Genomic DNA, 27,612 nt, shown 5'->3' with positions numbered 1-27,612 from the left:
CCTGATGCAAAAAGACGTGAGCAACATTGCACTGAAATTCAGCACTGGTTTTGTTACTCGCGTGCTAAAACAAATGAACCTGCCATTCAGTAAGCTAATGGTAGGCATACAACGGGTTTTAAAGAGGCAGGCTGGCACGTTAATGAAGGCATTCACTGCTAGTCCCTAATTTAGAGAGGTGCACAGGCTTACCTCAGGTTTCCTTAACTCTAGAAATGTAACTCCTGGTCAGAGGGAGAGTGAGGTTTCTGGGGCTAGTGCTGGTCTATGGGGCTGAGACTAAGAGTTGTGGGAGGGGTTCACCTCTGCACAATGAACACAATTTCAGGCCAATGCAATATCAGCGCCTAGAAAACGGGCACGCGGGATTGGGCACCTGCTCTCCTAACGCACGACGATGGACCTCTCCGGGGCGCTCGGTGCAATACGCAAATGGGCTGCCATAGGAAGTAGGAGGCACGAGGGGAAACTGTGCACCCCTAGCGCCTCCTCTGCAGCGGATGCCCAGGAGAGGTGGCCGTCGGTGAGTTCGGAAAATAAACGTTCAATTTCACGAGCGTCCATTTCCCGAACTACCGCCAGCACGCATTTTTTTTTTTTTTGTTACCTTAACTCCTTTTCTCAGTTCCTCCGACCTAATATCGCCACAATATTAAGTCGGAGGAACTGCAGAAAAGCAGTATTTTCTGCTTTTCTGTCAAATTTTGGGGCTTCCTAAAACTTAACGCCTGCTTTGGGCAGGCGTTAACTTCTGAGGGTAAAAATGTGTGCGTCGGACGCACATATTTTTTTGCATCAGGAGGTAATAGCTAATGGGCTCGTCAACGTGAATTTACATGTGGTGAGCGCGTTTTGGACGCGCTAATCCCCTTATAGCATAAGGGGTTGCGGACGTTCGTCCAGCCACAGGTTAACCAGCGAGCTCGGCTGCGCTCACTTTATTGCATCGGCCCATTCGTGCAGATACAGGCCGATTCAATAAATGCGCGCAGGAAACGGGTGCCCAGCGCTGAGCGCCTCTCCAGGGCTCGCGATCCAATATTTAAATGAGGGCTCATGCTAAAATGGAGGCGCTAGGCTCAAATGTGTGTCCCTAGCGCCCCAGCATCCGGCACACGAGGAGGGGGGCTGTCGAGCAGGTTGGGAAAGCGGATGCTTAATCTATGAGCGCCCGCTTCCTCCCGTTAGCGGCATATTCACAATACGTGGCCTGGGCCGTGTATCTCGTGTGTTTATTGGACATCCAAATAAATTTATTTTTTTAATAAATAAATAAATTTATTTTTTTTAATAAATAAATTTATTTATTTATTTTTTAAATAAATAAATAAAAAAAAATTTTTTAATAAATAAATAAATAAATTTATTTATTTTTTAAATAAATACCGCTTTATTTGGTTCCTCCTACTTAGTATCACTACAATACTATTAGGATGAATCGCAGAGAGCAGGATTTTTCTTTTTTTTTTCAATGCACCCGTGAGCGTGGCGTGGCTTTGGCTGGCGTAAAATTTGCTGCGTCGCAAGGGCGTATCGACAGCGCGGAAAATGTATTGGGTCGTGGGGGATCAGCTAATAGCCTCATCTACGTGAATTTCCCTGTGATGAGCTGCGCGGTGATTTGGACGCACTAATCCCCGTATTGGATCGGGGGGTTATGGATGCGCTCCCGATCAGGGTTAAGCCGAGCGCAGCGGCCAGCGCACAGCATCACATCAGCCTGACAAAGCCTGCATATGATGTACATGACCCGCTGTAACATCTAACATCTTCTTGAGTTCTGCATTTGCGCTGGTGATCTGCAGTTCTCGCTAATAAAGGTTTTTCTCTCTGCGGGGCCGGCGTTAAGTGCTTATTTCAGCGCCTGCAATGAATGGAGGAATGTGCACGCGCAAACGAACACAGAAGCACATGTACAGCAGTCTGCTCTGGAAGGCAGCAACTGAGTTTCCAGAGGAGAGAGCGAGGCCTTCGTGTATTCCCTTCAGGCTACATCATTTGTTCCATTCCTAACTTCCACTGGCACCGTTCCCCCCTCCTGAATTGAAATCTTCTGATAAAGCTGTAAAAAAACCTTTTTCTTCCTAGTGCTAGCCAGGTGGCTCCTAAGATCTTCTCTTCTGCTGAGTTGTCACTTTCTGGCATTCCCCCACTCCCAACGCCTCCCTCCTCCTTTTCCATTTCCTTTTGTTCTTTAATTCATTCCTTGGCATGGATTTCTCATTTCTCCCATTTAGCTTTTTGCCTCTCAGCTGTCCTCCACCCTATCATCTGGGCCCTCTCCCTGTCTAAAAGAATGTGTGGGTTCCTACATCCTTTTCTCCCTCCCCCTATCCACCCTCCTAACCACAGCTCTAAGCCATCCTGTACCTTTTCTCCATACTCTTCCCCTCCTCTCTCAGTTGTATCCTGACCCTCCCTTCCCTTCCCTTCCCTGAAGATGGCAGTAAGGAGCACTTCCACCACCTCCCCCCCCCACACCCTTCCCCTTTCTCTCTCTTCTAATTGGATTGGGACCACGTAACCAGTTTAGAAGAGGGGGAGGGAGAGCTGAGAGAGAGAGAGAGAATAAGCAAAAGTGAGGACAGGAGGGGAAGAGAGCAGAAGGGACAGGCTGAATGCTTTTCTGTCCACCCCCACATTTAAGGATTTGCAAGAAAGCAAGGACAAAGAGGTGGAGTGGGAGGGAGAGGAAAAAAAGATCAAGGGGGGGGGAAAAACACTAAAGCAAAACCGAACAGAAGGACTGCAGAGAGGAACAAGGAAGAAAGGAAAAAAATGTTAAGTTTGCAGGAGCATTTACAGCCGGATTTGAAGCGACCCCGTCTCTGGAAGTGGCTCTCCCTCTGGACAATCCTAACCTCCATCTTCAGCTCCTGCTCCGCCACCTTCAGCCCAGAGGTAAGAGAGCAGGTCCCTTCACCTCTTTGTGTTAGGACCACTCTCCCCACCCCCCACCAAAACTCTGAACTCTTTTTAGGATTTAGGCAAAAGATATTTGAGAGAAGTGCACATATGGGTCTGTTTATTTTTTATATACATATTGCTTTTAGGCTGCAATACTTTTATACTTGTAAACTTTTATTTGCTTTCAGCTAATTTTCATCAGTGCCAAGCCCTCTCTCCTCGCTCTCTCTGTCCACATTATTGGAGGGAGGGAGTGGAGGGAAAGCTCTCCCTGAACCTGAAATGTGGCCGGTGGGTCTCTGCCAGAGGTGGAGTGCTCCTGCCAAGTTTCACCCAAATCGGTGAAGGAAGAGTCATCCCCCTACGAATGAAGGAAAGAGAGCGGAAACATCTGCTTGCCCACCGCGTCGGGTACATGTGGGGGCCAGTAACCCATATCTCTGCCAAAGCCACAGACATGCCCAGTCAGCTACTTATGGCACATAGAAGAGCGGTTGGGCAGGAATGGATTAAGGGTGCCATGGGTTCCAGGAGTGGGCAATAAGGGCTGGGCGACCACCCTGGGTGCCAAACTGGGGTGGGGCAGGTGCCACGCTGCCCTTTTGAGTCAGCCTGGGAGCCTGAATAGGAAAGGGCAACTGCCCTGACCCCCCCGGCTACGGCCCTCTCTCTCTCTCTCCATTCCTCGAAGACAAAGCCATTCATGGTCCCCCCTGTGTGGGTCCCCTACTCCCATTAACCTTTAATATGAGCCTGTATGGGAACTCTGTATGCTTGGGCCCCAGGTGGTGGCCCTATTTGCAACCCCCACACAAACCTTTAATGCATCACTGTCGTGCCCCCCCCACACACACACCCCAACCGTATGAATTCAACTATCCCACCTCGTCAGGGGCCTGAGTTGCTTCGCTTTTTGAACACCGGGAAGGGAGAGTTAACTCCTGAAAGCCGGTCAGGAAATCTGTTAAGTTAGCCCAGTCAAAAGGTATTGCCTTATCATCTTTTTTGTGATTTAAGGCTTTTTGCTGGTGAACAAGCATCACTGCTACCTCACTTTATACCATAGACACAGAATGGGAAAAAAGCTTTAGTAAGTCAGGCCCTAAGAGGTGCCGACTTTTGTGCGAGGATTGAAGATTAGCTTCTCCGACTTTTTTTTTCTTAGATTTTATATATATTTATATATTATTTATATATACATTCATTCGTTTTTCTTCTTCTATTCTCTTTCTCCTTGATCGATCTTTGAGGTAGAGCAAAGATTTCCTCCAGGTAGCTAAGAAGTTGACTCATAGAAGCCAATTTTTCAAAACGATTTGTTGGGTAAATTCAACACAAATGACTTCTCTCTGGATGCAGTGAATGACTTTTCTCAATACTGGGTGTGCTCAAGCACCCACTGAGCTGGCACTTTTGTCCCCTGAGGACCCAAAAAAACAAAAAACGGAAAGCAAAAAACTCAGAGTTTTGGAAGCGCAAACAAACGGAGCCATGATTTCATTGTCCCCATTCCCCCCGTCCCAATTTCCTTGTTGTCCTCCCTCCATCGCGGTTTGTGAACTTAATGCAAGCCTTTTTTTACAGAAGGATTAAAAGCCAAAAAGAAAAAAATTAAATGAACTAAAATCGTTAAAAAACAGAAAGTCAGCTATCGGCTTTCTGAGGTTCTTTCCAAGCCACCCCCCGGGCCACAATCGCAGCAACCTTGATGGCGAAGGAAAGTAATGGAGGAGGCGACAGAGAAAGGGAGCCCAGGAACCCTGTCCCCGGAGGCGATCCTGGCCGGGTCAGGCTTCGAGGAGGAGCTTTCTGCGGGAGAGGGCTCCTGTTTGCATGCAGCTATGTAACCTGATCGCCAGGCCAAGCGCTGTGGGGAGGGGAGGGGGAGGAGAAATTCAGCATTTTATGTTGTTTTCCTTCTTTGTGTAAGGTCCGCCGAGCTCTACCAAGGCGGGGTCAGCATCCTTCCTGCCCTTTCTCCCTTCTTTAACATGGGAGATCCGGGCCCCTGGGAAGATCAGAATAAGCTCTCATTTGTATTGCAGTTGGGGTTCCTGCCCTCCAGAGCTTAGAGCTTAAGTTTGAACCAAGGTTAAGTGTTGCAGATAAGGTCATATAGGGGCTGCTGGACGGATCACTGTCCCACTCCAGAACACGGGCAGCTGCAAGCTTTACCCAAATACACACAACCTCGCCAAAGAATATATCCAATATTGCAAATCCCCCCCCCCACACACACACAGAGCGCTATACCATACAACAGATGCAGATGTAGCATGGGTAGCAGCAGAGCAACCTTCATCCAGGAAGAAGGAAATACCTTTGACCTGTTTGTCAGCTAGACATAGGGAGCATGGCAGGGTTGGGGGAGTGGGGTTTATTGCTAAGAAATAGAGTGTGGTGTGTGTGTGTGTGTGTGTGTGTGTGTGGTGGGGGGAAGCAGAGACCTGACGCAAGGTTTTGCCTCACCCACCTCTCCCAATGATGTTGTAATTTCGCGAAGCGCTTGTAAACAGCCTGGAATCCCACCTCCTCCCTTTCTGTGCGCCCACGTCTGAATCTGGCTGCAGTGGGGATAACAAAGAAAATTAAAATGTACAGCAGAAGATATAAAAGAGAGCTGGATTACATTTAGAATAAAGTCATGTCAGAAAACTCTGGGTTGAGACCCTGCCAAGTTTAATTATCCCGCAATCAGCAGGATTGGAGGGGAAGAGAGTCTATTGGCACACACCAAAGATATCCCTTCCCCTCAGTTAACTGTAAGGCCTCTAGGTTCCTCTCAAAGTTTTCCTAGCATCTGATGCTCCTCATGAGAATAGTGCTTTATTACTTATACCCTAATAAGTCACAGTAATAGGATTGGAAGCTGGATCTAAGTTGTATCTTGAGTCGGTAGCAGAAGTGGAATAGGAAGCTGGGTCTCAGGATCTCAAAGTGAGTTGGTGGCAGTGGTGGGATTGTTTTTCTGGGTCTGTGGGTCTCACAGTGAGTAGGTGGCAGAAGTGGAATTGGAAGTTGGGTCACCATGTCTTACAGTGGAAGCAGTGAGTTGGAAACTGGGTTTCATAGTGAGTGGTGATAAAGGTGGGACTGGTAGCTGAGTGTCGAGGTCACACAGTGAACTGGTAGCAATGATGGGCTTGGAAGCTCTTGCTCCAGGTTTCATGGTGAGTTGGTGGTAATGGTGGGATTGGAAGGGGAGCGTCCAGGTCACACAGTGAGTTGGTTTGAAGGGGAGCATCCAGGTCAGACGCAGTGAGTTGGTTGCAATAATAGGATTGGAAGCTGAGTCTCCAGATCACACTGTGAGTGGGTAGCAGTGATGGGATTGGAAGCTGGTTTCCAAGTCTCTCAATGAGTTGATGGCAGCAGTGAGATTGGAAGCTAAGTTTCTGGGTCTTACAGAGAGCTGGATTTGGGTGTGGGTGGCACGGATAGTCTCTCTGGAGCAGGGTTGGGGTCTCTTTGGTAAACACAATGTTTGGGTAGAAACATAGAAACATTTAAGACTAATCGGAGAAAATTCTTTTTCACTCAACGCACAATAAAGCTCTGGAATTTGTTGCCAGGGGATGTGGTTAGTGCAGTTAGTGTAGCTGGGTTCAAAAAAGGTTTGGATAAGTTATTGGAGAAGTTCATTAATGGCTATTAATCAATTATACTTAGGGAATAGCCACTGCTATTAATTGCATCAGTAGCATGGGATCTTCTTAGTGTTTGGGTAATTGCCAGGTTCTTGTGGCCTGGTTTGGCCTCTGTTGGAAACAGGATGCTGGGCTTGATGGACCCTTGGTCTGACCCAGCATGGCAATTTCTTATGTTCTTATGACAGCATTAAAAAAGACCTTATAGCTCATCCATCTCATTTATGTAGCTCTTGCAATTCCCATCATTCTCTCAGATATTTCCTGGCTTTCTCCCATGCTTTCTTGAATTCAGATACTGTTTTTGTCTCCACCACCTCAGCTGAGAGGCTGTTCCATGCATCCATTACCCCCTTCTGTAAAGAAACATTTCCCAAAATTACTCCTGAGTCTACCCCCTTTAACTCTCATCCCATGACCCATAGTTCTAGAGCTTTCTTTCTGTTGAAAGAGGCTCACCTCCTGTGCATGGAAATCTTTAAGATATTTAAATATATCATACCTCTCCTATCTCACCGTTCCTCTAGGGGTGTACATGTTTAGATCTTTAAATTTATCCCCCTACGCTTTAGAAGGAAGACCTCTGACCATTTCAGCAGCCTCCCTCTGGCCCATCTCCATCCTGGTCTTATCCTTTTGGAGGTGGGGTCTCCAGAACTGTACTCAGAATTCCCAGTGAGGTCTCACCAGGGACCTATACAGGGGCAGTATCACCTCCCTTTTTCTGCTGACCCTTCCTCTCCCGATGCAGCCGAGCAGCTTTCTGGCTTTTACCATTGCTTTATCCACCTGTTTGGCCACCTTAAGTTCCTCAGATACAATCACCCCCAGATCCTGCTCTTCCTTTGTGCTTAGAAGAATTTCACCTCCAATACTGTACCTCTTCCTTGGGTTTTTGCAACCTAAATGCATAAGTTGGAGGAGGAAAAACAATGGACATTTGTCATTTCTTTATGACATTTTTTGACTTCTGCTAAGTTGCTGATTTCTTCATTGGGGCCTTAGTAACTGACTTGGTCTTTCAAGCGGCCACCCTGTGCCTCCTGGGACCTCTGTCCTTAATAACCTCAGCACCTATGAATGGAAGGACACGTTAACGCTTCCAAAATTGAAATTCAACGAAAGAAAACCAAGAAAGCAGTTTGGTAGAGAGAAACGCTTTCACTAATGGATGAGTAAATATAGGAGCATTCAGGAGCGCCGAGGGTCCTTATGTTGTGGGTCATTCCAAGGAAAGGTCACCCAAAACGTTGCTGGTGATACCGTATTATGGGCCAAGCCGATCGTCCTGTCCAGGGCGCACCTGCGGGCAGAATCCCTCCCCTCTCCCCTCTCCCCAGACAGCCATGTGCCTAACCTGCTCCAGAGAGGGGGAGAGCCCCTTCCTTCCCCAGGTAACTCCCTCTGGCGCTTGATTCTCCTCACAGTTACAAACGTCTGCCTGATCCTCCCCAATCCAAGCCCGTGACCCCTTGTGGAGCTGGAGAACAAGTGGCCCTCGCCCTCCTCGGAAACCCCTTTCTTTTACCTGAAGACCGCTCCCTATTTCACCCCTCAGTCTTCCCCTTTACAAAGTTAAATAACCTTTCCTCCCAGGGTCATATTATCCAGATTTTCTCCTTCTCCCTGGACAATGCACCCCAACAATGGCCTCACCAGAGCCAAGCAAAGTGGAAGAATTGGTTCATATGTAATCCTCCTTCTTCTATACCCCAGTACAGCGCTCTCTTTCTGAAGAGAAGCACTACAGAAAGGCAGCACTATTCAGTACATTCCTATATATTCAGTGTAAGGTCCCACATCCTATTCGTTGAGTTGATATTACCTTCCTCAGCCTTTTACCTTGTTGGTTTTTTTTTTTTTCACTGTGTTTTGTTGTTGGGCCTTTTAAAAGTGTATCCTTGCCCTCCAGGGCACCTGCAGCTCCTCCCAACACAGAAACCTGGCCAAGAAAGCCATAAACTCCTTCCTGCCCTCACATTCCTCTCATACCTGCTCTCAGGTAAGAGCTTGCTCCACCTCACAGAGAGGGGAGGGAGAAGCTGACAGCAGGGGGAAAAACCACCTGTAAACCCTCTCTCCTCTCCTCCCCCGCCAGTTCAAATCTCCGCAGGTTTCAGCAGGCATGGCCTAGATGGCAACGCGCCCGCTCAGCCTGTCGCAGGCCTGCCAGGGCGCTCTCGCCGGAGAAATGCAAGGAATTCAAATTCACCCCCAACCCCTCAGCCCTCTGTCCAGGGTCCCTCCTGATGCTTTCCCTTCAGAAGGGTTTTAGGCCGAAGATGCTTTGCAGGACAGCAAGGCAGGGCCTGTCCTCTGGTTTTTGTTTCTTTTCACCCACACAACGGGTGCGCAGGAATTCCCCTGGATAAAAGTCAGGCTGGAGGACGTTCATCTCTTTACCCCATAGATAAGTTCCCTGGTTTGTTTTTTTTCTATTTTTTAGGAGAGGGCAGGGGGAAAGAGTGGACTTGAAGTCATTTAAGGAACAGAGTGTGTTTGGAGGCTAAATTATCTCGTCCAGGATTTCTCAATTTCCGTTTCGGAGAAAGACTTATTTTGCAATTGTCTTCCTAAATTTTGTTTTGTTTAGGGGACCCCCCCCTCACACACACACACACGCACACACACACACACACGCACACACACACACACACACGCGCACACACACACACACGCACATACACACACGCACACACACATGCACACGCGCGCACACACCCACACGCACGCACACACACGCACACAAACACGCGCACACACGCACATACACACACGCACACACACATGCACGCACGCACACACACACACGCGCACACACGCGCGCACACACACACGCACGCACACACACGCACACAAACACGCGCACACACACACGCACACACATGCACACGCACACACTCACGCACACACTCTCACTCTCACACACACACACGCACGCACACACGCGCACACGCACACGCACACACACACACAGACGCGCACACATGCACACGCACACACACACACACACTTCTGCTCTCTGTCTGTATTTTTGTTTTGGAATTTTTCCCTTCCCCTTCTTCCTGCATTGTTTCTGCTGACAGAGACAGAATGAGCTCAGGCACTAATAGTCCCCGCCTGGCTGCAGAACAAGGATCCTCGTGCAGGCCAAGAGATTCCACCCTCTCCAAACTCATTCCCCTCCCCTTCTTTTCCTACAGATACATTCCCACTGCAAACCCGTGATAACTGATCCCCCTGGATTGCTAAAACTTTCACAGACTGAGGGAGCCGCTCTCTGCCTTACACCAGCACAGACTGAGGGAGCCGCTCTCTGCCTCATGCTAACATAAATAAGGAGGCCACTCTCTGCCTTACACCAGCACAGACTGAGGGAGCCGCTCTCTGCCTTACACCAGCACAGACTGAGGGAGTCGCTCTCTGCCTCATGCTAACATAAATAAGGAGGCCACTCTCTGCCTTACACCAGCACAGACTGAGGGAGTCGCTCTCTGCCTCATGCTAACATAAATAAGGAGGCCACTCTCTGCCTTACACCAGCACAGACTGAGGGAGCCGCTCTCTGCCTCATGCTAGCATAAATAAGGAGGCCGCTCTCTGCCTTACACCAGCACAGACTGAGGGAGCCGCTCTCTGCCTCATGCTAGCATAAATAAGGAGGCCGCTCTCTGCCGTACACCAGCACAGACTAAGGAGGATCCTATCTTGTATCTGACACTAGCACAGACTGAGGGAGCCGCTCTCTGCCTTACACCAGCACAGACTGAAGGAGCCACACTCCGCCTTTTACTAGCCCAGACTGAGAGAGTCACTGGCGTATATTAGCACAGGCTGAGGGCGCCTTACTCCCTCCCTTATCGTACCACAGACTGAGGCAGGGCTTCACCTGTGTCCGACACAAGTACAGGCTAAGAGAGTAAGAACACCAGCTATGCCATACTGGGTCAGACCGAGGGACTATCAAGCCCTGCGTCCTGTTTCCAATACTAACCAGTCTAGGATACAAGTACCTGGCAAGTACCCAAACAATAAATAAATCCCATGCTACCACTGCCAGTAGTAAGAAAGCTCATTAACAGCAGTTTATGGACAAGGAACTTATCCAAATCTTTTTTAAACCCAGCTATGCTAACTGCCTTAACCACATCCTCTGGCAATGAATTCCAGAGCTTAATTGTGCATTGTGTGAAAAAGAACTTTCTATTTGTTTTAAATGAGCTACTTGCAAACTTCATGGAGTGCCCCCTAGTCCTTCTATTATCTGAAAGAGTAGATAACTAATTCACATTTACCCGTTCTAGACCTCTCATGATTTTAAACACCTCTATCATATCCCCCCTCGGGTGTCTCTTCTCCAAGCTGAAAAGTCCTAACCTCTTTAGTCTTTCCTCATAACGGAGCCGTTCCATCCCTTTTATCACTTTGGTTGCCCTTCTCTGAACCTTTTCTAGTGCAACTATATCTTTTTTGAGATAGGGTGACCAGAACTGCACACAGTACTCAAGGTGGGGTCTCACCATGGAATGATAGAGGCATTATCCCATTTTCCGTTTTATTCCCTTCCTCATAATTTCTAAGATTCAGGCCGATACAGTAAAGTTCGCGGGAGAGCGGGCGAGCACCCGCTCTCCCGGCGAGCGCACAGGCCAGTGTCCTGTGCACGCGATACAGTAAAACAAAATATTTAAATTAGGGCTCGCGGTAAAAAGAGGTGCTAGGGACACTAGCGCGTCCCTAGCGCCTCTTTTTGGACAGGAGCAGCGGCTGTCAGAGGGTTTGACAGCCGACGCTCAATTTTGCTGGAGTCGGTTCTCGAGCCCGCTGACAGCCACGGGTTCGGAAACCGGACGCCGGCAAAATTGAGCATCCGGTTTTCGAGCCACAGGCCAATTTTAAATTTATTTTTTTTATTTTTTACTTTTTTTTGTAACTTTTGGGACCTCCGACTTATTATCGCCATGATATTAAGTCGGAGGGTGCACAGAAAAGCAGTTTTTGCTACTTTTCTGTGCACTTCCCCGGTGCCGGCAGAAATTAACACCTACCTTTGGGTAGGCACTAATTTCTTAAAGTAAAATGTGCGGCTTGGCTGCACATTTTACTTACTGTATCGCGTGGGATTGACTAATAGGGCCATCAACATGCATTTGCATGTTGCGGGCGCTATTAGTCTCGGGGGGGGGTTGGACGCACATTTTCGACCCCTTACTGAATAAGGGGTAAAGCTAGCGCGTGGAAAACGCGCGTCCAAATGCGGGTATCAGCCTGATTGTTTGCTTTTTTGACCATTGCAGCACACTGAGCCAATGATTTAAATTATTGTCCACTATCACGGCCAGATCTTTTTCCTGGTTGGTAACGCCTAACATGAAACCTAACATCCTGTATCTATGGTGTGAATTACTTTTCCCTATATGCAACACCTTGCACTTGTCCACATTAAATTTCATTTGGCATTTGGACGCCCAATCTTCCAGTCTCGCAAGGTCCTCCTGCAATTTATCACAGTCTGCTTGTGTTTTAATAAGTTTGTGTCGTCTCCCTGGCCCGGAAGACCAGCCTCAGACTGCCCACCAATTCTCTCCTGTTGACTAGCGCTGCGGTTATGGGTAATTTGTGGTCATGCATATGTCATTTCTTGTACAGTGGGACGGGGCGATGTCATATCCTGTGCTCGATCACAAAATAGAAATCTCACTTCCCTGTACAGAGTATGGAAGGAAGGAAGTGGAAAAACTCTTAGACGCAGGAGTTCCCCCCACGCCTGTAGGAGACGACCTCAGCCTGGTCTGGTAGATGTCATTTTCAATAAGGTAAACTCCAGGCCCATCTCTGGCCTTCATCCCAAATTTGATCCTGATCAGTTCACTCTGAGAAGAGTTACCATGCATCGGTCTAGACAAGGATTCAATCAATGCAGAAGTGTTTTTCTGGCTCCAGATAAAGAGCAACACAAATTACCTCATTCATAACAGGCCAAGGTCATTCTCAGTTGGTTAGATGCCAGCCCCATGGCCAATCTCCCTGCAACCCCCAAAATTTCCGTCAGTCTATTGACAGGCTAGTGATTGTGGCTCCAGATGAACAGACAGACAGATTTTATCCTCAAGTTTGAGCTTGTACATATGGGGTGGGGTGGGGTGCAATATTCAACCTCTCCATACTGGGAGAAAGTCCCATTTTCAAATCTTCACAGTCACCTTTTTAATGGAAAACATATGCTTTCCCTCCCTCTACCTACAAACACATCTCCCCCCCCCCCCCCACACCGCCCCCGGTCCCTGGCAACGTCTCCTCTCAATGCGGCTAAACGTATGTGCGCAGATTTATAGTCACGCCGAGGAGGGAAACGCTGATTTATGCAGGCAAAACTACTTTCTGCACGTGTAAACCACTTTAGAAATTGACTTTATATTTATATATTTATTTATAGTTTTATATTCCGCTTTTAGCACTTCAAATTGTACTTTATGGATTTCAGGCCCATTTATTTATTTATTTATTTATTTTGGGGGGGGGGGTGGAAAAGGATGGGAGAGAGCAGTTTAGAGGCAGACTGGTGAAATCTGGTTCCCCATAAACTGAAGAGAGCCTGCATCTAGTTGATTCCATTCTATTCTTGTGAGGAACGCGAACAAAAGTGGGATGAGGGTGGAGGGAGAGGGAGGCTGGAAAGTGGGAATGTTTCCAAGAGAAACCTCTTCCGACCCCACAAGGAGCAGTGCGCATCTCGGCAAGATGTATGGTTTAGGGTTCGCTTAGAATTAGGGTTAGGCTGTAGGGTTGGGTTAAGAGTTAGGGACTAGGGTAGAGTTCAGAGTTAGCATTAGGGGTTGTGGTTATGAGTTAGGCCAGGATTAGGGTTGGGTTAGGGTTATGATTATGGGGCTAAGGCTACTCTTAGGTTTAGACTTGGGGTTTTGGTTTAGAGATAATGTTTAGAGGTCAGGGTTGTTTAAGAGTAGGAGTAGGGTTCTGGTCAAGATTATGGATTAGGGTTAAAATTAGGGTTACATGAATTGTTAGGGTTATCGGTTGAGGTCGAGATTGGGGGTAGGAGTTGGGTTATGGCTAAGGTGTGCAGTTTGGCTCACGGTTAGGTAGGCGTAAGCTTGGGGTTCAGGTAGATTTGATGGTTATGGTTACACAGTAGTAGAAGGACTTATTGATGCCGCAGAGAACTGGAATCTTAGGCTGCCAACCCTTTCACAAGGACATTAAAAAAACGTCGATAGTTCTTGAGCTTTCAAAATTGCATAAACTGGGACCCGAGTCCTGGTCTGACATAATGCACCTACGGGATCTGTGATCCCGACTTTACAAACAGCAGGAGCTTTGTGGAAGTCTTGAGGCTATCGCGACTCCGCAGAAGGGCCGAGCATGCCTATCTTGTATTCGGCCAGGGGGCACAGAAGAATTTCTGGTCGCCAGCTCAAGCTTGGCAAGTGACTTCCTGGTACTGGCATTACAAATGCCAGTGTGATGGATCGCCTTGGCTGAGAAGCAAGGAAGTGCTTATCTCCCGCGCCGCGGCTCCCCTCTCCTGCCGTGGCCCGCAGACTGCCGGTACAACAGGAACACCAGCGAAGGAAAGAGTGCGCTTCCTGCCTCCTCTCCACTTTGTACAAGGAATGTGTATCTCTCTGAGACACCCGGTGGAAGGACTTAGGATGCAAACATTGTTCAAACTGCTACGCGCCAAAGGTGACGCCTGCAGCTAGGGGGTGAGAGGGAATCCCTCACAATCTGCCATTATGCTTCCCGCCTTTTCTCTGATACGCTTGTGCGCTGCCCCCGGACTGACCAGTGGCAGTCCTGCCTGCTTCCCGACCATCAGGGCCCGACTCAAGGCTGTTGCATGACATGATCCCATCCATGGGACCGCTGGCCTGCTTGTGTACAGACCCCCCTCCGGCAGACCACCTCAGGGCCAGGTCAAGAGGGAGCCCGGGCTCGCACAGGGCAAATGTTAACACTTTCACACCCAAGACTTCAAACGGTTCCACATCTGACGTTTCCCTCGTTAAGGACCGAATGGTTTCCGGGCTGCACCGCTGGTCTTGCAGCTCTACTTATTTAAATAAAACACTTTCACGCCGCATAACCAGCAAAACGTCCAAGAGGAGCGGGCTTGCAGATCATACATCATACATCATAAAATCCAACATGAAAACCAGACGCAAACAAACAATACTGCATTGCATATCTTTGTGCTTTAGGGCTCAAAATTCCTGCACAGCAATTATTTCTTGGAAGCCAAGGGCGCGGGGCGGCCCCCCAGCCAGGGGGAATCCCGAGTGCCGTACGCGTGCAGCCCGGTAGTGAACAGATGGGGAGACGGACGTGAGCTTGCAGATCCTTAGCAGAGGTGGATTTCCGTGCACCCCTGGAACAGAAGCTTGAAGTAGCTTTTGGCTACGGTCAATCCTTTCCCCCTTCTCCCCCCGAGCCCTCTGCATCTGTCAGCCTTCCTGTATCACTATATTAAGGGTAAGATGCTCCCTGCCTTCGTTGTCCTCCCCACCCCCATACACGAGTTACGCCACAGAGCTTTATACTGAGGATAAGCCGCTTGCACCTTTGCGGTCTCCCAGACACAAGTCACGCCATCTAACTTCCCCAGACACTTAACCTGGGTAAAAATAGTTTCCCCCCCCCGCCCCCACTGTTTACTCATCCGTAAATTGCTCACCCTTGATCCAGATAAATACTTGTGCATTCAGGGGAGGAAGGAATTACGCGCACGGACGGCATTTTCAAATGTCGGCGCGCACTTTTCCCGCAAAATTCTACCTGCAGGAGGAGTGAGGGACCCGCAAGGGACCGGGGGCATTTCAAAGCCAAGGCATGCGCGTGAACCTTTGCTCGGACAATTGTACATAACCCATGCGTCAAGAGCTCGCATGGTCCTTGTCCTGATGTTGGAAGTTTGAACACTGCCCCCCCACCAAGGTAGAGCTAAAACTCCCGTTCTCCTCGCCGTCCTCCGTACACCTCGCACGGCGGGTGAAATTCAGCACGGACGAGTGCAGAGTGATGCACATAGGAAAGAATAATCCAGGCTACAGGGGGGGTGCACGACGCCGGGTGCCGGCGTCATGCATCACCGCGCGGGAAAAGGAATCATCGTGCACAGTACGCTGAAACCCTCCGGGGCGCGCGCAAAAAAAAAAAAAAAGCAAATAGCCTTAAAAGAAATGGAGAATAAAATGTTCAATATCGCATTGCCTCTGTATCTTGAGTACCGCGCACACTTCTGGTGGCCCCATCTGAAGAAAGCCATAGCGGAACTAGAAAAGGCGCAGAGGAGGACGAGAAGAATGATAAAGGGGCTAGAACGGCTCCCCTGTGACCAGAAGCTACGTAAGCTGGGGCTCTCCGGCTCGGAGAAGAGACGGCTGAGAGGGGACAGGATAGAAGCTTGTGAAATCATGACTAGAGGGAAACGGGTACATAAGGAACCAATTTTTATTCTTTCAAACAGTACTAAGACTAGGGGCACTCGATAAAACTAACAATCAGCACATTTAAAACAAACCGTAGCAAGTTTTTTTTTTTTTCCTTCACTCAGCACACAATCAGGCTCTGGAATCTGTTGGCAGAGGATGTGGTTAGGACATCCAGCATAGCTGGGTTTAAAAGGGGTTTGGACAAGTTCCTGGAGGGAAAGTCTGTAAACCATTACCAGCCAGGTAGATTTGGGAAAGCCAGTGCTTATCCCTGAAATGAGTAACTAGCCATGGTCCAACTCTTTCAGAGCTGCAGGCTGCAGCAGGACGCTGCTGGTCTCAGTGAATCTTTCCTCCGACTCAGCATGGCATATATTATGTTCTTATGTAACTTTATATTAAAGATAATGTGCCTTCTGTCCTGAATGCATGAGTCAAGCCAGTTTGGAACTTCCAAGTTACTGCTGTGATCCACCTTTTTCCAGCTGGCGCCAATGCAATATGTGTAATATAAATCTGTAAATTAAAATAAGTTGAAACACCCACTTCCTTCACTGTCCCCCCCATACATCCGTTACACTATATAGCTTGAGTCTAAGGATGAAGCTCCTGGTCCTGATGGCTCCCAGCCGCATGCTCACTCTCTGTCTATTCCCGCAGGCCTGGCTGCAGCAGTACGGGTACCTCCCTCCCGGGGACCTGCGCACCCATACGCAACGCTCCCCACAGTCCCTCTCCGAGGCCATTTCAGCCATGCAGCGGTTCTACGGGCTGAGAGTGACCGGCTCCATAAATCCTGAGACTGCCAAGTGAGGCGTGTGTGTGTGTGTGTGTGTAATTCTCTGTCTCTCTCTGTGTGACACTTTCCATTTGCCTTTTTATGTTTTCATCTCTTATTTTATCTGTGTCTGTCTCTTTCTTTCTGTATCTCTCTCTCTCTCTTGCCTCTATTTTTCCCTTTCTAACTCTGTTATATATTTTCTCTGTTTGGGGTTATTCCCCTTCTGTTTCTTTCACTGTCTTGAAAATTGTTTTTGTTTTTTATTAATCTCCGTCGGTAGAGGTGGAAATTTTTTTGTGTCACTGCATTTTCCACTCTCTCTCTCTCTCTCTAACCTCTGACACGTCTCTTTGCCTCTGGCACAGGGCCATGAAGAAACCACGCTGTGGTGTTCCTGATAAGTTTGGGGCAGAAATCAAAGCCAACATGCGAAGAAAGCGTTACGCCATTCAGGGGATGAAGTGGACTCAGAGAGACATCACTTTCTGGTAAGCGGTGAGGTCTGCCACGACGCAGGGACTGCACGGCCATCTGACATTTATTTCTGGGTTCAGATTGATAGGTCACTGCTTTTTTTTTTGTTTTTGTTTAATCTCATATTATACCACACTGGGTTGTGATTGGTGCATTACCGACTCTTATGTTATCTCGGATTATACCGTGCTGTCATCTGACGAGGTGAATCACTGCCTCCTGGCTCGCGTTCTACCGTGCACTGCTCTCCCGCACAATTTAATGAGCAGCAATACTGATCCGTCCCTTTTCAACTTTACCTACCCCCAGCATCCAGAACTACACCCCGAAGGTTGGCGAATACGAAACCTACGAAGCCATCCGCAAGGCGTTCCGGGTGTGGCAGAGCGTCACGCCCTTGCGCTTCCGTGAGTTGGCCTACCGGGACATCCAAGACGGCTACGAGAAGCACGCCGACATCATGCTGTTTTTCGCGGAAGGCTTCCACGGCGACAGCACGCCCTTCGACGGCGAGGGCGGATTCCTGGCGCACGCCTACTTCCCCGGCACTGGTATCGGAGGGGACACCCATTTTGATGCCGCAGAGCCCTGGACGGCGAGGAACGACGACTTGAATGGTGAGGAAAAAAAAAAGCTATCTCCCTCTGTTGATAGCAGCGGTGGCGGGTCTCGCAGTGAGTGGGGGTGGGATTGGAAGCTGGGAGTCCGGCTCTCACAGAAAAAGCTGCTGCCTGGACTTCCCAGGTGGGAATGGATTGAGAGTTAAGATGGTGACCGCCTCCTCCTTGCACAGGTAATGACATTTTCCTGGTGGCAGTACATGAGTTGGGCCACGCCCTGGGCCTGGAACATTCCAACGACCCCTCCGCCATCATGGCACCGTTTTACCAGTGGATGGAGACGGAGAATTTCGTCTTACCCGACGATGACAGGAGAGGCATCCAGCAGCTGTACGGCAGTGGTGAGTGTCTCTTGCCTCCAACCCTAATGTTTGCTGCAGAGTCTAACCTCGCCCCCAAGCTTATTTCCAACCCTGCTTACTAATTATCATTTCTTAGCATCACTGCGGGGAGGGTCTGGGGGGGCACTAAGCCCACTAGGGTGATGTTTGGGGGTTAGGGAGGGGAGCCCTATCTGGGATTATCTTTAATGGAAAGGGAGGGGTGGGGAGGGCAGATCTTAGAGGTGGGGGCTTGTCCTGGCGTAGGAGGGGGTAATTGATTTAATGGGAAGGGGTTTGGGGAGTCACTGCACAGTTAATCTCTTATTTTATTTTTTTTTGGGGGCGGGGGGGGGAGGCTGCCTCAAAAGGGATCCCCAGGATGGGCGGGGGATTTAGCAAGACCCCCGTTGGCTTTTTGCTAACTTTTGGGGGAGGGTTCTTTTTGGGCCGCGTGGTCCTTTAATTCCAGCGTGGAAGTGTCAGGGCCACGGTGCTCCCACGCTAGAATAACGAAAACGCAAAGAGTGGCTGGAATATTTCTTTACATCAACTGAGCAGGCATTAACTGCTTTGTATGTGTTGTGTGATTTTATGCATGCAAAGCACCTAATTGTAAGAGAGGGTGGATTTTAGCTAAAAAAAAAAGAGTTATAGCGAATATTGAGCTATATACGTGACTTAACTTGCCTCATGGCTCTACTGTGGCTTGATAAATGACCCCCTTAGATTGCAAGGCTCTGGGGCAGGGACGTACACGCAGTGCCTGGACGTAACCCGCTTTGAAGTGCCGGAATATTCAATAAAAAAAAATAATAATAATAGTTTTGTGCATACTGCACACAAAGCCTGCAAGCCCAGCTTAGCGCTCCCCCGCTCAAATCCTGTGTTAAACCCAGGCATTTGCTGTTATCCTTCCTACGCAGAGAGGGGCGGAGGTTAACTCTGGAAATGTTACTCACTGGTCCTCGGGTCTGAACCTGGAGTGTGCGGTGCCAGGGGGTACTCGGCCTTTATGCAACACAATTTGTGCACAAAACAACGTCTATAATCTTTCCTTTGGTTTTTGTTGACCTTTATTTGTGTGCACATAAACCCTGATTTCTGCAGTCTAAGCACGGCTGTGTGTGCACATAAACCCTGTTTTCTGCAGTCTACCCACGGCTGTGTGTGCACATAAACCCTGTTTTCTGCAGCCTAAGCATGGCTGTGTGTGCACATAAACCCTGTTTTCTGCAGCCTAAGCATGGCTGGGTGTGCACATAAACCCTGTTTTCTGCAGCCTAAGCATGGCTGGGTGTGCACATAAACCCTGTTTTCTGCAGTCTAAGCACGGCTGTGTGTGCACATAAACCCTGTTTTCTGCAGCCTAAGCACGGCTGTGTGTGCACATAAACCCTGTTTTCTGCAGTCCAAGCATGGCTGGGTGTGCACATAAACCCTGTTTTCTGCAGTCTAACCACGGCTGTGTGTGCACATAAACCCTGTTTTCTGCAGCCTAAGCATGGCTGGGTGTGCACATTTACTCGTCAGCATGCTGCTTTTCTTTTTCTTTTTTCATTCTCCATGCATTACCCTACCATTTCCTTGCTGCATCGGGAGTTTTTGGGGTTTTTTTTTTTAAGCTCGTGAATAATGAAACTTCCAGCATACGGTTTTTTACTCACATTTTACTACACGAGGGTCGGCCTTTGACGCTAACATGAAAACAGTCGCGCTGAACCTTTACTCTAACTAACCCAGGCCTTAACCTCAGCCCCCACAAGCTCGCTTCGGCGTTTCCGATCCTTTCGCTCACGCTTTTTTCTCCCTCGCCTTCCTTACCCAGAGCACGGAGGACCCGTTCCCACCAGGCCGACAAGGACCACTACCACCACCAGCACCGCCAAGCCCAACCCAGGGGACAACCCCGATGTCCCTACCTACGGCCCGAACATCTGCGACGGCAGCTTCGACACCATCGCCGTGCTGCGGGGAGAAATGTTTGTCTTCAAGGTCAGCGCAGGCTGCTGAGCTGCAGCGTGGGGGGGGGGGGAGGGAGGGATTGGGGGGGGGGGGTAAGGCAGAGAAATGCCGCTCCGATTCTTCTCCTCCTCCTCCTCCTTCCAGAGGTTGCACCTCTGCCTGGGGTGGGGGAAATATTAAGGGCGGGGGCCACAGAGAAATGCAATTTTGCTTCTACTCCTCCTCAAAATCTGCAGCCAGCGTCCGTTCCACAGGTAACAGGAAGCCGGGTTCCAGTTCTCCTATTCCGCTTCCTGGGTGCGCGGAAAAGGCGCCGGGGGGGGGGGGGGGGGGGGGGAGGACACCTTGGCTCTAACAGTCTCGCCTCCCCCCCCCCCCCCCGACTCACCACTGTACGACTTTGCTTCCTAGGAGCGCTGGTTCTGGCGGGTGCGGAACAACCGGGTCCTGGACGGCTACCCCCTCCCCATCGGCCAGTTCTGGCGCGGCCTCCCCAGCACAATAAACGCTGCTTACGAGCGGAAAGACGGAAAATTCGTCTTCTTCAAAGGTGAGTTTCTGGCGAGGGGCGCCGGGCGTCGTCGCGACCCGGGAAGCGCGGCGGCGGACGCGCCTGTGATGTCGCCCGGCACACACGCCGCGGGGGCCTGGGGGCGACCTCCCCCCCCCCCCCCGCCGTGCCGTGATGCCGGCTCCTTCCGATACCGGGACGTCAGCGCCCGACTGCCAGTCGCACCGGGGTCCCCAACGCTGCCCTCGGCCGAGCAGATCTTTTTACTTATCCCACTCCGACCCTCCTGAGTTGTAACAGCCGCCGTCACCTCCTGTGCTTTGCAGGGAATAAACACTGGGTCTTTGACGAGGCGTCTCTGGAACAGGGGTACCCCAGGCACCTGAAGGAAATGGGGAACGGCCTCCCCACCGACAGGATCGACGCCGCTCTCTTCTGGCTCCCCAACGGCAAAACCTACTTCTTCCGGGGCAATAAGTAAGTTCCCAGGTGGCTCCCGGCTTGGCGGGAGCGCCCGCTGCTGGTGCCGGTGCGGCAGCTCCATCCTTGCCGCCGAGAGTTAATTCTCCAGCTGGCTCTCTCCCCCCCTTCCATCTTTAATCACACGGTGGAGAGAAGGCCATTCTTAACCTGTCACCGAGGGGGGGGGGGGGGGGCACGTGCTTCCCCCTCCACGCCCGTCCCTGCACCCGCCCCCTCCTTGCTCAGCCCAGACAAGCCCTGGCTTTCTGTCGGGGGCCCCGGCAGCGAACGGCTGCTGCGCTAGGGTCACGCCGGGCGGAGGGGAACCAGAGAGAGAGAGAGAGAGAGACTGCCGCTATTGTGGGCTCGGGCAGGCTGCCAGGAGACTCCCGCGTGCACCGAAAGGACCCCCTCGGGGGCCTGCGAATGCCAGAGACTGCAAGGGGAGGCAGAACCCGGGGAGCTGAGGAGAGGGCAGGGGAGGGGGCTGGAAACACAGCTGTGAGCTTGCCTGGAGGGAGTGAGGAGGGACAGGGCTGTGATGAGAGAGAGGCCACCCCCTCCCCCCCCCCTGATGCCATGAAGGTACATTGGTTCGTGTGCCGGCGGCGGGCGCTGGGCCATCCCCTGGCGGCTGCAGACGGGCCCGCCCGCAAGGCTGAGTAAATAGCTTGGGTTTTGAAGCTGCCTGTGCTGAGCCGCTGCTTGCCTTCCCCTCCTCTCATCTCTTCTCAGGTATTATCGGTTCAACGAAGAAACGAGGTCTGTGGACAGCGAATACCCCAAAGCCATCAGCGTGTGGGACGGCATCCCAGAGTCTCCCAGGGCAGCGTTCATGGGGAGTGACGGAGGTAAGAGACGGACGCGGAGGAGAGACGGGTTACAGGGAGAGACAGGCAGAGAGAAAGACAGCCAGACACAGAGAGACAGCAAGGCAAAGAGAGCGAAAGACAAAGAGGAGGGATGGAGAGAATGTGAGAGAGAGAGAGAAGGAAACAGAGGGAGAGAAGCGAGAGAGACAGCTTGAGAACGAGGACTGACAGAGAAATGGAGGGAGGCCGAGAGAAGAGGGAAGAGAACAACTCAGGCGGAGAGGATCAGGAAAACAAAATCCCCATTTCATAAGATTGACTCTTTGACCCCTGTGATCTTGCCTCCCCCCCCCCTCCCCAGCCTTCACCTACTTCTACAAGGGCAACAAGTACTGGAAATTCAACAACCAGAAGCTGAAAGTGGAGCCGGGCTACCCCAAGTCTGTTCTGCAGGACTGGATGGGCTGCAGCGGGGCCGACAGGAAGGACGGCGGGGGCGAGGAAGAGGAGCAGGACGAGGAGACCAAGGTCATCATCATCAAGGTGGACGAGGCCGGGGGCGCCGTCCAGGCGGCTGCCATCGCCATTCCCGTCCTCCTGCTGCTCTGCGTGCTGTGCCTCGGCCTGGCGGTCTTCTTCTTCCGACGCTACGGGACCCCCAAGAGGCTGCTCTACTGCCAGCGCTCCCTGCTGGACAAGGTCTGAGGTGGGGGGGGAGGGGAGGGGATTGCCACTCCGACCACCACCACCCCCCCCCCTGCGGACTGGGCACGCACGCGCCCTCCTCGCGCCGTGATGTTTTGAGGGAGAGGAGGAGGGACGCACGCAGTCTCCCCTCCCCATCCCAACCATCCCTCTCTCTGAGATTATTGTCAGGTATTGGGTGGGCGGGGGGAAGAAGGAGAGGGCTGGTGGGGAGGGGGGGGGGCGCGCTTACCTTAATATTTTGTACCTGTTCTGTTTTCTCATGGGTCGGCACTTCATTTCTTCCTCTGCTCCTCCAATAACCCCAAGCCTAATCCCGACTTTTCCCTCGAAACTTCAACACCATTCCACAACTGAGCGAGTGAGCACCCTCACCTCCACAAAAGCAGTCCTTAAATTAATGGGGGGGGGGGGGGGAGGGAACTGGGGTGGGATGGGGGTTCAAGTTATATTTATATTTAATTTATATTGGCGTTGATATTGCAAATTGCATAGAGGTACAATGAGTTTTTTGCTCAGACAACATAAGAGGGTCCAAGGGACAGAGCTGGGGGTTAGAACTCGGGCACAGAGAGACTTCAACCAGCTTCCCACAGTCAGTCAGTGACGGAGACAGGGATTATAAGAGGGTGGATTACCTGACAATAAGGGAGTGTCCCTGAGAGGTGCGGATAGTTGGGTGATAGAAGAGGACTGCCATATAATAAGGAGGATCACATACAAGTTCAGGGGAGTGGACCGGGTGGTAGCCTTAGAATAAGGGTGTCACTGTGAGATGAGGAGGAGCTGAGAGATATGGAATGGTGATGCCTTATATCGAGGTGGTCGTTGATAACGAAGGAGAGTTGAGAGGTGTGAAGAGTGGGCATGATTGTCCTCATAATGAGAGGACCCCTGAGAGCTGGAAGGGTGTGTGAGAGAACAATGCCTTTCTAATGAGGTGGGGTGTTCAGAAGTATTTAGCTGAATTGTTGGAATGGCGTTCTGGTGATCAAGAAAAGATGCCCAAATTCCTCTCACTTGGCGTGACCTTGGACATTCAGACCTTTCTTAATAGCTGCTCCCTAAGCATCAAGCTCAGCCAGGACTACAGTAATGCAGTTGCCAAGAAGGCTCCAGTGAAAGTCATTTTGGGTCATCTGTTTTCATGAGTAGGCATGACCTGTAGGTGCCCCATTCTCTGGAATGTCATCTTCTCTCTATCCGGTGCTCTTGGGCAAGTTTACAAATTTGAGCTGGCTTTCAGCTTCCACCAGTAGAGGACCAGGCCTCTACCTGTCCCGTATCCCACAGCATTCTAGGAATTATAGCTCTACGGTACAGTACGACAGATATTCAAAATGCATTTGAGTGAAAGTTAGACCCCTTTTCTCCACCCTCTACTTCCTTTCTCCTCATCCCTGAACATCATAGTTCCTTACTGAATAGTTTGACTATCCTAATTGCAGTATATCTTGCGTTTCTTTTCTTTCTTGCATCTGGAGTTTAGTCTAAGGCAAATGGAAAGCACCGCCGTTAAACTCCAACGAGGCATGATGAGTCCGTCAGCCCGAAGTATTTTTTCCAGTCAATGCCACAGTCAATCAAAGTTCTCCACTGTTGGCCCTCAGTCTGATGTCAAAGAATGCAACTTGTATGTTGATTGGTCCTAAGAGTGTATAGGAATGGGTAAAAGGAGCGAGCTCAGCCTCTTCCCTGCTGCATAGTGCGATTAAAAGCCCTATCTTCACTGAAGGCAGAGCAGGACTACAATATCCAGAATGCACTGGGATAGGAGATGGGAAACACAAAGGCATGCCCCTGTGGTGGTGTGGGAATGATGACCCCCCAAGGACCAGGGCACTCCAGGAACATGCATAATTCAAGCAAAGCTTGACCAAGCTAAACCCAGGAAACCCTAGCTCTCTGTCTTTAGAATGTGGGCAAAGCTGGTAACTCTTCCTTCCCAGCCTTCAGATCGCTGGTTCCTCCCAGGGCATCGTCGGAAACGCAAGAGAGGAAGTTTTTGTAGATGGGTACCTGTTTACGAGCCATATTGGTTAAGAGACTAACCTATGGGTATTTTTTTTTTTGGAGGGAAAGGGTGGTCTTCTTGCTTAATATAAAGCTTTTAGTGTTGTGGAGCATCCTAGGGACTTCAGCCAATGAGAATTTAGCATATATAAGCGCTGGAAGCCTCAGCCAATAGGAATTTTGAATTTAACATTATATAGGCGCTAGCAGCCTTAGCCAATAACAGGAATGTGTGTATGGGGGGGTGGGGGGGGAAAGCACTGGTAAGGGCGCTAGAAGCCTCAGCCAATAGGAACTTAACATTGATTTGGTGGCGCTAGAAGCCTCAACCAATAAAGATTTAGCAATTACATTTTGATAGTTTTGTGTCTAGCATTTAACGTCCAACAATAGCAGCGATGCTCGACCTCGTCCCCGACCCAGCTCCTGAAAAACCCCGTCCTCCCCAGCTGTGTGTGGCTTGCAAAACGCAGGAACTCAAGCCTAGCTCGCCAAATAGGGAATTTCCAGTGGCTGCAGGGGTAGCAACAGTACAGTTGTCCTCTTCATAGCCAGTGAAGAGCAGTTACTCATGCAAAGTATTCACTTTTTAAATGATCTTAAAAGCCATTAAAGGAACTCCACTTTCAGATGGCAAAATAAAAGAAAGTTTAATTGTTTGAGGAGGTCAAAGTGAATCTCTGTCTGGCTACAGGGTTTTAGACCCCAGCAAGTTTTCCTTGAATGTGAAGGTCCTTCTGGGGCCAGGGAAACCATTTTGTTCTGCTCCTCTCTCCTCATGACATTGCCAACTGTCTTGCAGCTATTCAAACAAAATGGCCACCATTGTGGATACATCTCACATTCAAGGTCAACGAGCCTAAACACCACACAGGGCAAGGAGGCAGGCATTAGATGGTAAATTAAGAGTTGGTGTTGGCCATGAGAGAAATGGAACTACAAGTAAAGTCACTAACTGGCTTTGGCCTGTTCTTGGACAGATTAAGAAAACATGTCCCATAGATGCAATGGAGGCAGAACAAGGCCTAACTCAAGCTTCTTCTGATGACTTGGGCCATCTGGTCACTTTAGTGCAGAGTCCATTTGCCCTTGCTGGAAATCTGGGGTGTGCAAACTCTTCTCCTAACCCGTCAGCTCAACCAATCAACCCTGATTTTGATTTTTTGTGTTTTGTGGCCTCTGTCCGTAGGGTTCTTTGAACATCTGTACATTACAAGGTACTGGAAAATGGAGAGGAGAGGGAGAGGGCAGAAAGGGAAGGTTGAGATCATGCTGGCATAACGTTTAAAAAGTATCTACATGTCTTCATGGGGTTTTCTTTTGTTATTTTTATCTATATTTTTTAATTGTTAATTATTATTATTATTATATATAGCAGTTTGCCAAAGGGAAACCCAAAGAATGGGGAAATAAAATCCAAGAGAGAGATTCAAACTATGCAGATCCTGCAGGCCAGGAACAAAAAAAAAAAATCTCTCCTTAAGTAGTTTTTGTTTTTAAAAAAAAATTGTAAAAAAAAAAATATAAAATAAAATAAAACAACATAATGTGTTTGGGCTATTTGTTATTTTCATGTCTTCTTTGAGGAGGGGCAAGGGGTGGAAAGTGCCTCCCCCTTATCCCTCTTTGAAATTTTTATAATTTTTGTTTTAAATGGAGGGGGTAGATGGGTTTTATTGTCCATGTGGGGGTTTTGTTTTGTTTGATGGGGGTGGTTTTTATAAAAAAAATAAAATAAAAATTGAAATAAAAATTTAGGGGGGAAAAATGGTTGCAAAGTGCACACGCGTTTTTGTACCTTTTTGGAAGAAAGAATAAACTCGAAAAAAAAAAGTCGAAATACCCATTTTTCCTGAGAATTTATTCTTGAATTCTTTCGGTGGATGGATTTTATTCTTCCATTGTCTGGTGTCTTTCTCCTTCCTTCAGATGGTCTTACCCTTCCTCCTTCTCTGCCTTTTTTTTTTTGTCTCTGTCTGCTTCACCAAGGTGGAAGGAGGGAAGGGGGACACGGATGGAAAGAAAGGAAGGGAGAGAAGGAAACGAAGTCAAGATAAGAGGGGGAAGGGAGAAAAGGATAAAGGTAGAAGTGGCAGGAGAGAGAGAGGGGCAGGGCAGTCTGGGGGAGAGGTGGGTGGAAGAAAAGGAAGAGAGGAAAGGGGAAAATGGAAGAAAGGAGGAAGGGAGGGGGAAAGGGAAAACAAAAGAGAGGGGTAGAAATGGAGGGAGGAAGAAACCGGGTGCTGGCCCTGGGAACTGGCTGTCTATGCCCCCCTCTCGGATGGCTGAAGTGGCTTGGAGGAGGAGATCCAAGGCTGGCATTCTGTGTTGTCGTCCGTTTCCCCCCCCCGAAATGGATTCCGGGTTCAAGAAGCCTCGATGAGCTCCTGACACGACACGGCTGAGTCACGGTCACCGGGGATGAGTTAAGCGGAAAATCTCCCAGCTCTGGAATATTCCCTCCCATTGCCCGCGTGCATTTATACAGAACATGCAAACAAGGAAGGATATGCACAACCTGATCACTTCGTAGGTTAGGTTCACCAGAGGTGTCGAGGTGATCAAGGGTAGCCTGGAGGTGCTCTTACTGCATCTGTAGGACTGGTAGTTCCCCGCCCACGTCTCCACGAAAACCAGGATCAGGCTAGTCTGTCCCTGACGGCACGGGGCTGCCTGGGGACTCTATGAAGGGTGGAAGGTCACGAGGAGACAAAGAAAACCCCCAATCTTCAATGTCCGGGATGAGCGGAGAGTATCCTCATCAGTTGTGGGAAAGCGAGGGGATACGTTGGGAGGATGGGATGGCCTAGGTGGACCTGGAAGTCTTTGATCTGAAGCATCCGCCGAATGACGACATCAAAGTCCTTTCCCCTCCTTCGCTTCTCCTACACTTCCATACTTGGGGCTGATGTTCATGGGGGCATGGAGCAGCCTCCCAGTGGA

The 27,612-nt window shown here is 49.8% G+C and overlaps 1 protein-coding gene across 1 annotated transcript; it reads left to right on the top strand.

Annotated features, from left to right (window-relative positions):
• Positions 1–2,570: 2,570 nt before the first annotated feature.
• MMP14 (matrix metallopeptidase 14) lies at positions 2,571–26,511 on the top strand. Its single transcript, XM_029580369.1, has 10 exons — positions 2,571–2,901; positions 16,667–16,815; positions 17,153–17,275; positions 17,571–17,878; positions 18,055–18,222; positions 20,030–20,196; positions 20,578–20,716; positions 21,004–21,154; positions 21,875–21,990; positions 22,313–26,511. The coding sequence occupies exons 1-10, from the start codon at positions 2,779–2,781 to the stop codon at positions 22,654–22,656; spliced, it is 1,788 nt and encodes a 595-aa protein (XP_029436229.1). The 5' UTR covers positions 2,571–2,778; the 3' UTR covers positions 22,657–26,511.
• Positions 26,512–27,612: the final 1,101 nt, after the last annotated feature.

Source organism: Rhinatrema bivittatum, chromosome 16 (genome assembly GCF_901001135.1).
Source record: "Rhinatrema bivittatum chromosome 16, aRhiBiv1.1, whole genome shotgun sequence".
In the NCBI taxonomy this organism is placed as follows: Eukaryota; Metazoa; Chordata; class Amphibia; order Gymnophiona; family Rhinatrematidae; genus Rhinatrema; species Rhinatrema bivittatum.
The sequence above is the reverse complement of the archived record's forward strand: the minus strand, read 5'-3'. Positions and strand labels throughout refer to the sequence as shown.

What these genes read in the sequence shown, in the direction of transcription:
- MMP14 (XM_029580369.1), top strand. Translation starts at nt 2,779, where the DNA reads ATGTTAAGTTTGCAGGAGCATTTACAGCCGGATTTGAAGCGACCCCGT. An exon ending in CCAGCAGCTGTACGGCAGTG is followed by an intron (nt 18,223 to 20,029) that starts GTGAGTGTCTCT and finishes TTCCTTACCCAG; the next exon opens with AGCACGGAGGACCCGTTCCC. An exon ending in GAGAAATGTTTGTCTTCAAG is followed by an intron (nt 20,197 to 20,577) that starts GTCAGCGCAGGC and finishes TTTGCTTCCTAG; the next exon opens with GAGCGCTGGTTCTGGCGGGT.